We start from the raw sequence: 13,624 nt of genomic DNA, 5'->3' as shown, positions 1-13,624 counted from the left end.
CCTTTCTCCAAGCGCACTGCATCATCTTCCAAGTGTTTTACGGCAGCAACGAATGGCGCCAAGTATCTAAATATGTATATACAAATTTTATTTACATATGTTCGTAAATAAATTTATATGAGTGTGCGTGAGTGCATCTAAAAATAGCTAAAACAAAAGGGCTTCAACCAGCTGCCATCCAAATGCGCCAAACATTCGCAATGGCTGCGAATTTGCCAAGCAAAACAAGGGAAATGCAAAAAATGTAGGCTATGCAACATATATGAGTGCGAAAAAAGAGCTCATAATATAGCTCAAAACAAACTCACTCATGCGGGAAATCGTATGCACTCACAAGCCAACCAATACACATACCAACGGGTATTTGAAGCTTTTACTCACACAAAAAGTCTCAACGAAAAAAGCTACCAGCACAGTTGCGTACTCAAAATTGAGTGACTTTGAGCTTTTGCCAAGTTTTTTTTTAGTAACACCAACTTAATAAAGCTTGCCTTTGTGTTTGTGCGAGCAGAAGAAATCTTGGAGCCAGCACATTATTTCCTCTAGTATTCTTTTAATTTCCTTCAGTTCAAAAACCACCGACAAATTGTGTGCTTTGTTTCTCGCTCATACGCTTGGTTGCTCAAACTGTAATGATTCTTTAATCGCGCATTCTTAGCGAGGCAGTGTGCTGAAAAGTCAAACTAAATATATATATCTACTTAAATATCTGTAGTATATGAACCATTGTTCATACGAGTAAAGTAAAAGTCGTGTTTGCCTTTGGTGTTTGTTTTGTGACCTAACCGCCTTCGTCGGTGTACTCTGTGCGGCTTTTTGTGCGCCCAGGTAACCAAAAGAAGCATTGTCGCAATTGTAAAGAAGAAGAAAAGAACCGTGAAAAAGTATTGTAGTGGCCTTCAAAGAAAAAAAAAATTGTATAAAAAGCCGGTTTTTATTTTTGTTTTAGTTTTTAATCTGTTTTGTGCATTTTCATTTTTGGTGGTTTTGTGCGACGCCGTCTGAATTTTAATGTACACACACCAAGAACGAAGAACTGGCTTTTGTTTAAAAGAATAAAAAATAAAAATAGCAAAAAAATAATAATCTACTGCATGTGCTATTACAATAAAAACAATGCGAAAATCTAACGCAAGAAAAAGATTTCGAAAAAGTCTAACGAAATGTGAAATTGCTTTTGGCTGAAATCGCGTTGTTGAAATCTTGTGGGCGTGTGGCAAAGTTTGGCAATTTGAAAGGCAATGAAATCTGAAATAGCTATGCAAATATTTTTAAAAAATTTTGTGTTTATCGAAGAAAAGAGAAAGTAGTTGAAGGATTTCTTAGAGAAATTTTCTTTTATTTGAGATATTACATATTTATACTAATGCCCTTATTATCTTTGCATGTTGACTTTGGTAATATGGTCGCTTGATGTTATACTCTACTTGCGAGGAATTGCCCACTGTATATGTATATTCATTTGAGGACAACCATTTCTCTTTAAATATAAAGTTTTTTGCTGCTCGTCATTCCATCTTCTTCGGTAGAGTAATTCTCTCGAAAGCCTCGAAAGCTTATCATCTTTTTTAGTCGAACTCCATGTATAAAAAGATGGGCATGATGAGAGATTTGCACTACAAATTCTGTAGAGCGTAATCCTCATTCCTCAAATGCTTCGAGGCTAGTGATCCAGCCGACAGTCAATGTTATCTGCATATGTCAGCAGACTAAAGGAGTCGCACGAAAGTCAATCGCCTTGTCTAAATAAAGGTCCTTCCCAATTTGAACAGAGCTAAAGGTTTTGCTCAACGTCACTCTATATAGCTCTATTAATTTTGCGGTGATACCAAAGTTAGACATGCCCACGTATAGGCAACTCCTCTTTGTGATATAAAAAACGGGTTTTCAATCGTCTAAGACAGAGTGAATGTCGATCCTCCACAAGCGGGTCTTTTCCAAGGCTTGAGGTATAATGAATACCTGTTCAATGGTGGATTTACGTCATCATTGCTTAGGGCTCGGGGAATTCGCTAACTCCACAATTGTGACTTTAGCAGTCTGTGTTATCAGGCTAGAGAAGTGTTCCCTAAATATTTTAAATGTACTCTGAACATCTGTCATCAGTTCACCGTTCTTGTTTATACATAAGCTCGACCCGTTCATAAAACCATCTCTTTTCCCTTTTCAACTCTCAACTACGCTCTCGCACCCCCAAAAAAATGATGCCAATACGAATTTAGCCCCATTACATACCCGCCCATCACTGCTCAGTGAAATATTCACCCAGTTTCTGATAGTAGCTCCGATTGCGTATTGGTCCTGGTCTAAACCCATTCGGATTCTCATTCTTCAAAATGCTCTCTTATGATCTGGCAACCAGAATAAAACAATTCCATTATGTCCACACTTTTGGCGGTTGGTTCCGTAAATAAAGTGAAGCTTTGGTATCAGTGCAGATTCTGAAATGTCTAAGCCTGGTTGCAGTCAGCCTCACTGACCACCTACTCCGTCAACTGCCGCTTCCTTACACCCTGCATCATTACTTTTCAGTTTCCAAGTGCCTTTAAGGGACTCCCCGACAAAAAAAGGCACCAAGTTTCAATAAGTGTAGCAATAAGATAAGATAAGTCTGGTCAGAGAGGTAATACTTCGTAAGATTTCTCTGCGTGGCAGGTCCCCGTCTTACTAATGCCCGGCTTATTTGACTTTGGAAGTGTTTTATTTCACATGCGAAGCTTCTTTGCAACTACTTTTATCTAGGGTCTCGGTCACTCCATTCTCTCCACAACAAGCATTCCTGCTGACAACGCAGGCCTGTCCTCAAAATGGTGAAAGAGGATTTTCGGCAAAATTTTCTGTTATCGAAAAAATCTCCTTAAATCCCTTGAAATGGCAGTTATGATTTTTATATATCCGAGTACGCATGAATAGTTATTCATAAAAATTCCTTTATATGAGAGCAATTCAAATGGAAATTCAATTAATTTTCGAGCGGTTTGCGATTTGAAATTCCAGTGCAAAAAAAAATTTCCATAGCAATGAATCAGTGCTTGTTTACCTCGCATCTGTTTAATTTCATTATGGCCCAATTAAATGCTTGGCACGTAGATATGTGTACCTATATAAAAATATAAGGACGTAGATATGTATGTACATTAGACTTATGACTTTTTTCCAAAATTAAATATACATTTGAGGATGAAAACCCAACAAAAGTAGCTTCTTTTTTTTAATTCGGTAAAAACAAGTTCTCACTGGGAACTGGTAGATACATTAGAATGTCCCAAAAATCAAAAGTGTTTTTTTTTTTTTAACGAATACCCTCTTATTGATTTTGTTTTAAAAACTATTCGAATAAAATTTTATGCAATTCGGACCACGGCATCCCGTGCCGACTTGAGAATAAGCTTAATTCAGTACGCATGTTTTGTTAATTTGCTCATTTTACATCTGTATAAGATGGTATATTACTATGCTCCCTACAGTATACAGGGCATACTGTTTGATGTATTACTGTTTAGTATGTCTTCGTTTTTGAATTTTTAGCAGGTCGTCAGGATTTTTTTCAAAAGACCATAACTTATAATACATATATACACAGCTGGCAAAAAGTGTTGGCACAGCAAATTTTTCACAATATATGCAACAAATTTTTTTCTAATATTTTTCCGCAATTTTTTTTTAAAAAGAAATGTTTCATTCTGCAACAAAGAACATAAAAATAGAATTCCCAAACTTTGTGCAAAACTCAGGAAAATTCAGCAAATTTTCAAATTTTTAATCAAATTTTTTAGAATTTTTTTGAGTATTTAGATTTGTTTCCCAATTAATTTTATTATAATATAGCACAAGTTTTAAGTAGCTAGGCATTACCGTGGATTTTTGCCAATTTTTTTCACGCAGTCTCTTCCATACAAAAAAATTTCCAAAATACTTTATAAGAAAAAAATGCAAAACACCTTCAACAAAAAAAATTCTCAAAAATCAATTTTTTACTAACTCCGAATTCCGATTTTTTTTACTAGAATTTGATAGCTGTAAAACTGCATACTCAAAAAAATTAAAAAAAAAATTTTAAATTTGCCGAATTTTCGCGAGTTTAACACAAAGTTTAGGAACTATATTTTTATGGTTTTTGTTGTAGAATGAACTATATTTTTATAAAAAATTGGCGGAAAAATATTATAAAAAAAAATGTTGCATATATTGTGAACAATTTGATGTGCCAATATTTTTTGCCGGCAGTGTATATTTAAAAAAGTTTACTTAAAATATAGATATATGGGTATCAATTGAAAGAAGAATTCGAAACAAGATTAGTTATAAATTTTGTTTTCAATCATCCTCTCAGAAAATATATGATCCCTCAAGATTTTTAATTCGGAATGCGTTTTGAAAAATCTTAATTTAATTTAAATCCTATGAATATATGTCAGAATATTAAAGAATAAAAATTTCATAGGATATTTTTCAAATTTTTTACTACACTTAAAAGCATAAATATCGAGGGTATGCATATCAAAATTTACTAAAAAATTGTTTATCATATATTCTCGGGGCATTCTAATGTACATGGGAAAATCTAAAAAAATGGTATTTTCATTGTTTTAAACTATATCAACCTTCCCTTTAAAAAATTTTCTGATTGCTCAGAATTTGTGAGTCTAAAATGAGTCTTTCTTTCGTCATAAATATGATTCTGATACCAGTCTCTGAGACTGACTCATTTCGGACTCTCTTGGTGTCATGAACTATGAGTTGAAGAAAAATAACAAAATTCACGTAGGAGTAAAAGTTTATTAAGAATCAGAAATATAAATAATATTTTTTTTTTAAGACTCAGAAAGCGGCATATTTAAATTTAATAATTAACTTGTATGCTCTTTTCTGACTCTTTTTTGAGATCACAATGAGGGTTACAACTCAGAATTCTGAGACTTTTCTAACTCTAAAATGAGTCCGAATGTTTATAGGGTTGTTGCTTTTGGATACAAATGATATTTGTAAAAATGTATTTAACAAAGTGTGACTGAATTTGACATTGCTCTCCCAAGAACCATTCTATAATGTCAAATTGAAAAAAAAAAAAATTATCAATTTCGAATCGTTTGTTTATATTTTAATACCACTTACTTGTAAACTTTAAGCCTGCAAAATTTTTTAATGAATTTTTTGAATAACTTTTGAATTATAGGTTCGTAAAAAAAAAAATTAAAAAACAGTGAGTTTTTGTAATTTTTAAGAGGTGAAAAATTAATGATGCCATTTGCGTGCAATTCGTAATTATGTGTACACTTCATATGTAGTGGTAAGAAAAGTGTGCATTAAAAAATAAGTAAATGCTAACTAACTCAATGTGGGTAACTCTACCTTTCACAATTTTCCAAATTTTCGGCTTATCGCGTATAGTTTTTGAAGCATTATATTTTAAAAACATTTTAAGTATGTACTGTATTCCACAAAAAATTCACACACACAAATCGACAATCTTAAGCGTAATTTTCATTCCAACGATATCTTAATTGAAGGAAAATTTGGAAAATTCGTCAAAACTGTCTAAATACTTTTGTAACTACTATTCCTTATAATAGTATGTATTACATATACATGTAAAATGCTTCAAAATTTTTACTAGAATTAAAAAATGAAATGGGGGAGGTTTTTATTGGTGCTATAAGATAAATAGTTAATAAAAGAAAATGGTTAAATAAACAATTGGGTATTGTTTTTGGAAGTCTCCTGAAGAGAAGCGAAGTTTTCCGATCGGAAAATTTTGATTTTCAAGAATTCCATACCATTTCTACGAAAACCTGTTTTTTCCCCATATAAAATATATGGAAAACTTTGAGCGCTTTGAGCGACCTCTATATATTTCTGAATCTCAAAATAATAAATTATGACTTTTTTCGGATAGAGGGGGTGAGAGAATTAAAATTTCGACTTTAATTCTTTTTTTTTGGACCACCCTAATGTACATACGAGTATAAATGCGTTTTTCAGTAAAATTTTTTTCTCTGAACTTTTTTACTGAAATTTTACAAAATCGTTATTTTTGTTGGTTTTTCATCATTTTTAATTTCACAAAATAATCATATGTCTAATGTACAAATGCATAGCTAGCATACCAATCCAAACCAACGCTCCCACAATCGCCACACAGATTCATAGATTGTCAGTATGTAAATGTTAGTAAGGTATCTAACAACAACGGCCACTTGTTGGCGAAATGACCAGGGACAGTGCGTGCTTTTGACACTCAAAGCGATGACCGACGGAAAGGCAGTGATTTTGTGTACCTGTGTGTGCTCACATGTTTGGGGGTAAATGCTTAATTAATGCCTTTCTTTTGCCACTTTGTCTGCCACCTACCACCTTCCAACCACTTACATGTACCCTCCATATGTATGTATGTATGTATATGTAACTGGATATGGACCGTTACCACCTCGATTTATGTGAGCGGTAATTAATTGACTTTGATTGCCTGCAAATTGCAGATACTAAATGGTAATCGTCATATATAACAACAATAAAAAGGAATATTTACATACATGAAAAATAAACAAAAACACAGCCATACATAGATATACGCACACAAACAACTAAACAGCATTACAGCGAATAAAAACACTTTTTACACAGTGTTCATATAAAGCAGCATCACAAAGACAACGCAGCGAAAATGAGGTGAGCTGAGAAATTGGGTCAATATCAATAGCAATAACAACAACAACGATATAAATAAAAACGACAATCAAAAATAGTGTACGACAACGCGCGAGGACCACGATAAACAAATTTGATTCGCAACATAAATTTTCCCAACAAATGCTTAGTCTCCTCCGACAATTGTTGCCTACCGAACGCGAACAAAATTTCGAAAAATATTTCGAACAGTTTTAAGGCAAAAACGACAACGACAACAACAACATTCTATAAATTCAAATACGCGCACTTTTGGCATCGACTGTGACGACAGCTACCGTTTGGCGATAGGCGATTGGCGATGCGCACACGTCGCCACGCGAAAATTGCATTAATGTCTTGCTGCCTCGGCTCGTCGGACGATGTGTATGTCTACTTGTTTGACGTCTGTGTCACGCCCACTTTACTGGCACGCAGGCAAATATTGTTTTAGTTGTTGTTGTTGTTTAACACTAACTCAATTGGTGAATGGCACTAACATTTTGATTGTTCTATTTTTAATTTCTAATTTGTAAAAAAATAAGCTAAAATTTCTAATTTTGCAGCTCAAGCACATTCATGTTTGGATTTGTTCTTTCGTTTAACGAAGAAACCGTATTTTTAGAGTTAATAGCAATTATAATAAAATTTATTAAACAATTTTAGCTTTAAGATATTTTTGCCAAATAAATAGAACCAATTTGGACATTGTAAAAGCTACAGCCCGGAAGTATAATGACATTTGGAATGCTGACTTCTCCAGGACTGACAAAGCTCCTTTTAAGTGGCATGGTTCAAGTTAACTCGGTCCTTCAGCTTGAGGTGTATGCTATTGAACTATTCCTGAGACAGTGTGAGGGAAGTGAAGCAACCAACAAACCCATAAACTACACAAACTCGGATAGGAGAGCGGCATTCCTCGCTCTGAAAGTCCATGAAGTTAACTCAACCTTGAAATCAAGAATTGTTTCAAGCTTTTGACCACTGGAAGGGTTTGAAGAACTTGTCAAACTTAGAAGTAGCTTACGATAACTGAGCCACCCTGAAGCCCTTGCTAGATGCAGTCTTTGCATCCCAGTATCACCGTAGAAGCGCATAACCTAAGTAGCATTCAGCTAAGGAACCTAGCGATTTTCTTTAACGATACGTTAATCAAAGAAGACTTGTAATCAGGTTCTTTTTGTTTTAAAGAAAGAAAACTGAAACCGTGTCTATGAAACCGCTGTATCCACACGGCTGAACAGTCTTTCGTAAGACAAATTAATGAAAGATAGCAAGTTAGTTCGAAAGACTTATGTTATTCTAACACAAAGGCCTTAGATAAAAAGCTCTCTCATTCACCACTCGTGGTAAAAAGCTATTTTAAGAACTTGTTTTTCTTTTTTTTTAATTTACAGTTTTTTCCCTTTTTAATTTTATTCGGTTTTAATTTTTATATTTCATTGTTTTAAAAGAAAAAATATATTTCTTCTATTTTATTCAATTTTTAGGAACTTATTTTCTTCTTCTTTTAATATTTCTTTTTTGCTTAATTATATTCTAATTTTTAAATTTTTCTGTTTAAAAAAGAAAAAATATTTACGAGTTGTATATTTGGAGCTTTTGGGCCGTTGATTTTAAAGCAAAAACGTTGGTTTTTCTTTTCTGCCTCCTACGCGTTTCGACACATTATTGTGTCTTCCTCAGGGAGTCTTAACATAAAATCACATTAATTATTTTATGGACATCACATTTTTAAATTGACACTTAACATTTAAATACATCAATACTTTATCCCAGCTGTTCCTCTATTACTCGTTTCATTTAATTTTTAGTGTCTTGTTAAATTTTTTTAATTGTGGTTTCTGTTTTTTATAGGTTTAATTATCTTTTACTTTTAGATTTTGTTTTAAAAATAAAAATACCTTTTTTTTATTTAATTTTTAGGTATGTACTACTTCCTTTTTTTTGATAAAATTTGTTTCTTTTTCTAATTTTCTAATTTTAAATTTTATTGTTTTAAAAAGAAAAAGAAAATTTTTTGAATTTCATTTAATTTTTAAAAAATTTTGCTTTTATTTTTGCTTTGTTTTGATTTTGCATATTTTTATTTATTTTTGTTTTAATTTAATTTTCTTTTATTTGTTAGATTTTATTGTTTTGAAAAGTAAAATATGTATATTTATTTAATTTAATTTAATGTTTAAAAAACTTATTGCCGGAAGGTTAACAGATCTTTCAGTTTCGAGCGGCAGTAAACAGCTTTCAAGATAGGTACCGGAATTGGCAATTGTCTTACGAACGACTGTGGTGAGTTGAGATACAATTGCGAGAATTGCTAATTGAATACGGCTAAATAGCACTATTTTGTTCAACAATCACCAGTTGAACGCGAACTTCGAGTGATTTGTGTAAAACCCCACTGTGTGTGATGAAGGCCAATTGAAAACCGTATCCGATGACTTAATGCAATTACGATCGCCCCGTACGCCGGCTTCACCCATACACCGACCCGGCGCTGAGTTGTCGGTATTCACTTTTACCCAGCCAGCGCGCTGTCAAGACTGGTCGGCGATTTATGGAATTCTCAAGTCGTTAGCAAGTCGCATAGATGAGTGTTTGAGAAAAATTTTTGGCCGCGATGAAAAGCGAAACTTTTCTGACTCTTCCAAGCAGTCACTGAAACCTAGTGACCAGCTAAAGATGATGCTATTAAACGGCCAAAAACGTACGCAAAAATATGTAAAAGAGTCTGACACATCTGCATATATGTACATATATAAGAGGCGGGATTCCTCGAATAAGGCTGCCGATGGCTCAGCCATTTTACTGTAGAAAAGATCGGTAGACTCAATACAAGAATGACTCAATCCTATACATGATAGTTCATTAAATAGATTTTCGTAGGTAGCTATATAGGTGCCTTTAATACCTAAAGGCTTCGCATCTGACGGTTACCTGAATGCATTCGGACAAAGTGAAATATTTTAGTTTGATCGTTCTGTCAAGGGTACCGAATGTTGGGGAGAGGGCTAGTAAATAATTCTACTGAGGAATTTTTCTCAAATCAATTACGTTTTTCAAACATTTGGCATTTTGTGGGAAAATAATTTGGCTTAAAACTCTTAAAGCGTTGGAAATATAAATGCAAGGTAAAGCTTTCCTTAAATAAATGACATTATTATTAAAATTCAATGGAAAAGATATCCATGTGTCCTTCGATATTAAAAATTGTTTACTTTAAAATATAAATCAATAGAATCGGCCCGGTAAGCACAATATTTGCTTACAATCTCACAAAAAACAAGCAACAAGCACACTCCTACATATTTTATTTGACCCACATAAAAATTTGTGTTTACATTTCCTTTTACACTCATCGTAAGCTCTTTAATGTTTACCCTTTTACTTTGGCTACAACCATAGGGATTTATGCTGACAGCTCAGCAACAGGTACGTAACTTCTAGAATAGCATATTCATCTTCAGTTGGCAGCATCGAATGCGTTTGTGGTGCGTTGGTGGCAACAACTTGTTGATTCGCCTTTAAAGGAAATTTATGTCAAATTCTGTTTGTGCGCACGTACATACATATGTGTCCGTGGTTGAAGGTGTATTGTGCACAAGTTGGCAAATATAGAAAAGGAAATGTATGTACATATTTATATAAACAGGGAAACAACAAATTTAGCGACGTTCACATTTATTTATTTTCTTGTTGATTGCTTTGCTAAACTGCTTGCGCTACGCATTACTCATTGAAAATTTTAAATTATTGCACTTAGTTGGTTTTGTGCTCGCTTCTGTCGTTTGCAAAAGATTTCTACTTTTTACTCATACAAAATACATACATACATACACTGCCGGCAAAAAGTATTGGCACAGCAAATTTTTCACAATATATGCAACAAATTTTTTTCTAATATTTTTCCGCTAATTTTTAATAAAAATGAGGTTCATTCTACAACAAAAAACATAAAAATATAACTCCTAAGCATTGTGCAAAACGCGCGAAAATTCAGCAAATTTTCATGCAAATTTTCAACTTTTTAATCAGATTTTTTAGAATTCTTTTGAGTATGCAGCCCATTAAATTCTAGGGAAAAAGTGCAAGTTCGGAGTTAGTAAAAAATCGCATTGGTTTTTGAGATTTTTTTTTTTTTGTTGAAGGTGTTTTGCATTTTTTCCATATACGGGCATGTTCTGAAATTCGAAACTTTGAAAAGAAGCAGCAGCGATATGAAATAAATCATTTTAATGCGAGACTTGCAAATTTTTGGGTTAAAAACCATCGAAAAAATTATCGAAATCGAGTCGATTTAAAGTTTTCGAATTTCAGAACATGCCTGATAAAGTATTTTCGAACAAATTTTTTGTATGGAAGAGACTGCTAGAAAAAGAATTGCCAAAAATCAACGGTAATTCCTAGCTACCTGAAACTTGTACTATATCTACAAATCTGCATACTCAAAAAAATTCAAAAAAATCTGATTAAAAAGTTGAAAATTTGCATGAAAATTTGCTGAATTTTCATGAGTTTTGCCTAAAGTTTAGGAATTATATTTTTAATTTTTTTTGTTGTAGACGGAACCATATTTAAAAAAAAAAATTGGCGGAAAAATATTAGAAAAAAAAATGTTGCATATATTATGAAAAATTTGCTGTGGCAATACTTTTTGCCAACAGTGTATGTATATAGTAGAGAGTGAACGGATAATAATAATAATAATAAAAATAATAATAGATTGGCGCTTACACATATGTTAGTGTTTGGCCGAGCCGAGTGAGCGGATATCTGGCCTAAATTTACCATTCGACTGGATACCGGATATTGTGTTACTAGATCGGCATTGGTTGATCTTTAGAAATATATCGTCATTTAAAGTACAAAACCGCGTAACTGACATTGGCTGCCAAACATTGGATTTACTCACACAAGCTCTTGGCTCAATCCTTATCCATTCGTCCTAAAATATGCTAGCCAGAAATGCAATTGCTTCATAAAAAAGGGAACCATTTTGTGTATATTTACTCTCTAGAAAATGATTTGTGCAACCTCACATACGCGGTTTTGCATTATCTTGATATGCGGTTTTGCATTTTGTTTATATGCGGTTTTGTTCTTTAAACGACGATATTTATTTTGGTATCAAGAGACAATGGACTTGTTATCCGACCGCCGAATATTCGGCCATCCGGCCACGCAACCCACCGGATATTCGGTATCCGGTATCGGATCCAAACTTTATCTATTTCTAGCTGACTACAAACTACATTCAAGAAAGTTCTGCACTCCTCAATCAGCTCCGACTTTACTGTAAAGGACGCCAGAGTCATTATGGCCGCCTGCCTGTCAGATGGATAGTTTTTTTCATTGCAGAGATTTCGTGGAAACGTCAGCTCTAATACGCCTCCTAGTTTAGTGACATCGACGAAAAAAAAATGTACCCCATGTGTTCGATTCCTAGTCCCAGTCTGGACTGTGGAGTTTTGATTTCTGGTCCTCTGTAATCGGCGTCATGTCTTATTTTGGTATACAATGGAGATATGTATTATACTATTTTGGTCGAAGAACGATTTTTTTCTTACCATAAACTCAGTTGTCTTAGTATTACAGCAGACACTAATGAGGTGTAATGTACATTACGAAGGTTTTAGTTATAGACAAGACATGCGTAGGACAAGTTCCCAATTCCTCTGCTAGATCGGGATCGGTTAGATCGCTTGTCCGAGCAACATCTAAATTAGACAAAGTTTTTTCCAACAGCGGTCGCCCGTCAGCAGGCAATGACAAAGAAACAACAGAAAGCTTGTGTAAGGATTTGTGGATACCTCCTATACGGATTTTGTTTAAGGTTTTAATTATGTTTAAAAGCGCCTCCGTAAACCGCTCTTGACCGATCTCACAACTGTGCTAACGACTTCAAGTAGCGCCGTCTTAGTGGATCCTCCTAGGAGATAGTATGCATGCTGTGCCTCAGACATACCTGATGTAGAATCCCCCGGTTGAGAGCATCGATAAGCCTCACGAAAGTTTTTAAAACGAATTAAGTTAAGCTGATAGGGCACAATGGCTAACGTAGATGCGCCCTCGCATATCAGCAAAAATTTCGCGACCGTTGGTCGGTGCAGAACAGTTCGAATTGTTATCGTTTGCGTTAACTGGTTTGGGTTAAATTTACTCCGCCTTTTTTGATATTTTAAATTCTTATTTTCTCAGCAATAACCTAGTATATCAGAAGTAACCACAAGAAGATAAATTGTCTTCGAAATAAAACCAAGTTTAAAAGTTCAAAAGTAAATAATCAATCTCTCCTCCATCAAAAATGCCAAGCTATGTACATAAATAACTACTTACGTATAACTTTGGTTAACCAACGAGCATACATACATACATACAGATGACTTGATTTCGTTAACCGATAATGTCAAGCTACATACGTATATATAATTAATGCTTCTAGGAATGTTGGTTGTTTATTTAGCGAATAAAAAAGGTAGAAAATTAGCAATCTCAAAAACGCTTGCATTCCTTTCTTTATAATCAGCCTTTGCGGTTTTATTATTCATGGAAATAATTCACGAAATTGTTCTGCTGAAATTTTACTCCAGTGCGAGTTCGTAGGAGTGTAAAAATGCAGTGTATTAGGATTTGTAATATGTACATACAGGCTAAGGGTGCTCTTATTTTTCGCTTTGATTATCAAAAATTTACATTCGAGCATCAAAAATTATATTCTTATAACTTAAAATTTAAAAATGTGTGCTTTATTGCACAATATAAAATGAAGGGCTGACGGCCGTTTCTGTAATCTTGAACAAAACAAGTAAGAAAGTCTAAGTTCGGGCGGAGCCGAACATTAAATACCCGGCGCAAGTATTAAATATATGTTTTCCACCTTTCCGAAAGCTACCGCTACATGATAAGCCGGGGTGTATACATTTTAAGTAAATTAGCGTCCTTAAATTTCGAAATATTG

At 33.8% G+C, this 13,624-nt stretch overlaps 1 protein-coding gene across 6 annotated transcripts in view; it reads left to right on the top strand.

The window, feature by feature from the left end:
* Positions 1-524: 524 nt before the first annotated feature.
* Esyt2 (extended synaptotagmin-like protein 2) overlaps positions 525-13,624 on the top strand; it is a 41,142-nt gene continuing 28,042 nt past the window's right edge. For 2 of the 6 annotated variants that reach the window (XM_017610127.1, XM_017610126.1), the window contains exons 1-2: positions 525-828; positions 6,480-6,669. In XM_017610127.1, the coding sequence (XP_017465616.1) occupies positions 6,665-6,669 (5 nt within the window). In that variant the 5' untranslated portion in view covers positions 525-828; positions 6,480-6,664. Of the gene's footprint in view, positions 856-6,479; positions 6,670-13,624 lie in introns of all 6 variants that reach the window. The other 4 variants (XM_017610130.1, XM_017610131.1, XM_017610128.1 and 1 more) reach the window with 4 other exon arrangements.

The sequence above is a fragment of the Rhagoletis zephyria genome, unplaced genomic scaffold (genome assembly GCF_001687245.7).
Source record: "Rhagoletis zephyria isolate East Lansing unplaced genomic scaffold, Rhagoletis_zephyria_1.1 Rzeph_scaffold_00283, whole genome shotgun sequence".
Lineage (NCBI taxonomy): Eukaryota > Metazoa > Arthropoda > Insecta > Diptera > Tephritidae > Rhagoletis > Rhagoletis zephyria.
Note: the sequence above shows the minus strand (reverse complement) of the source record. Positions and strands in the feature narration are given on the sequence as shown.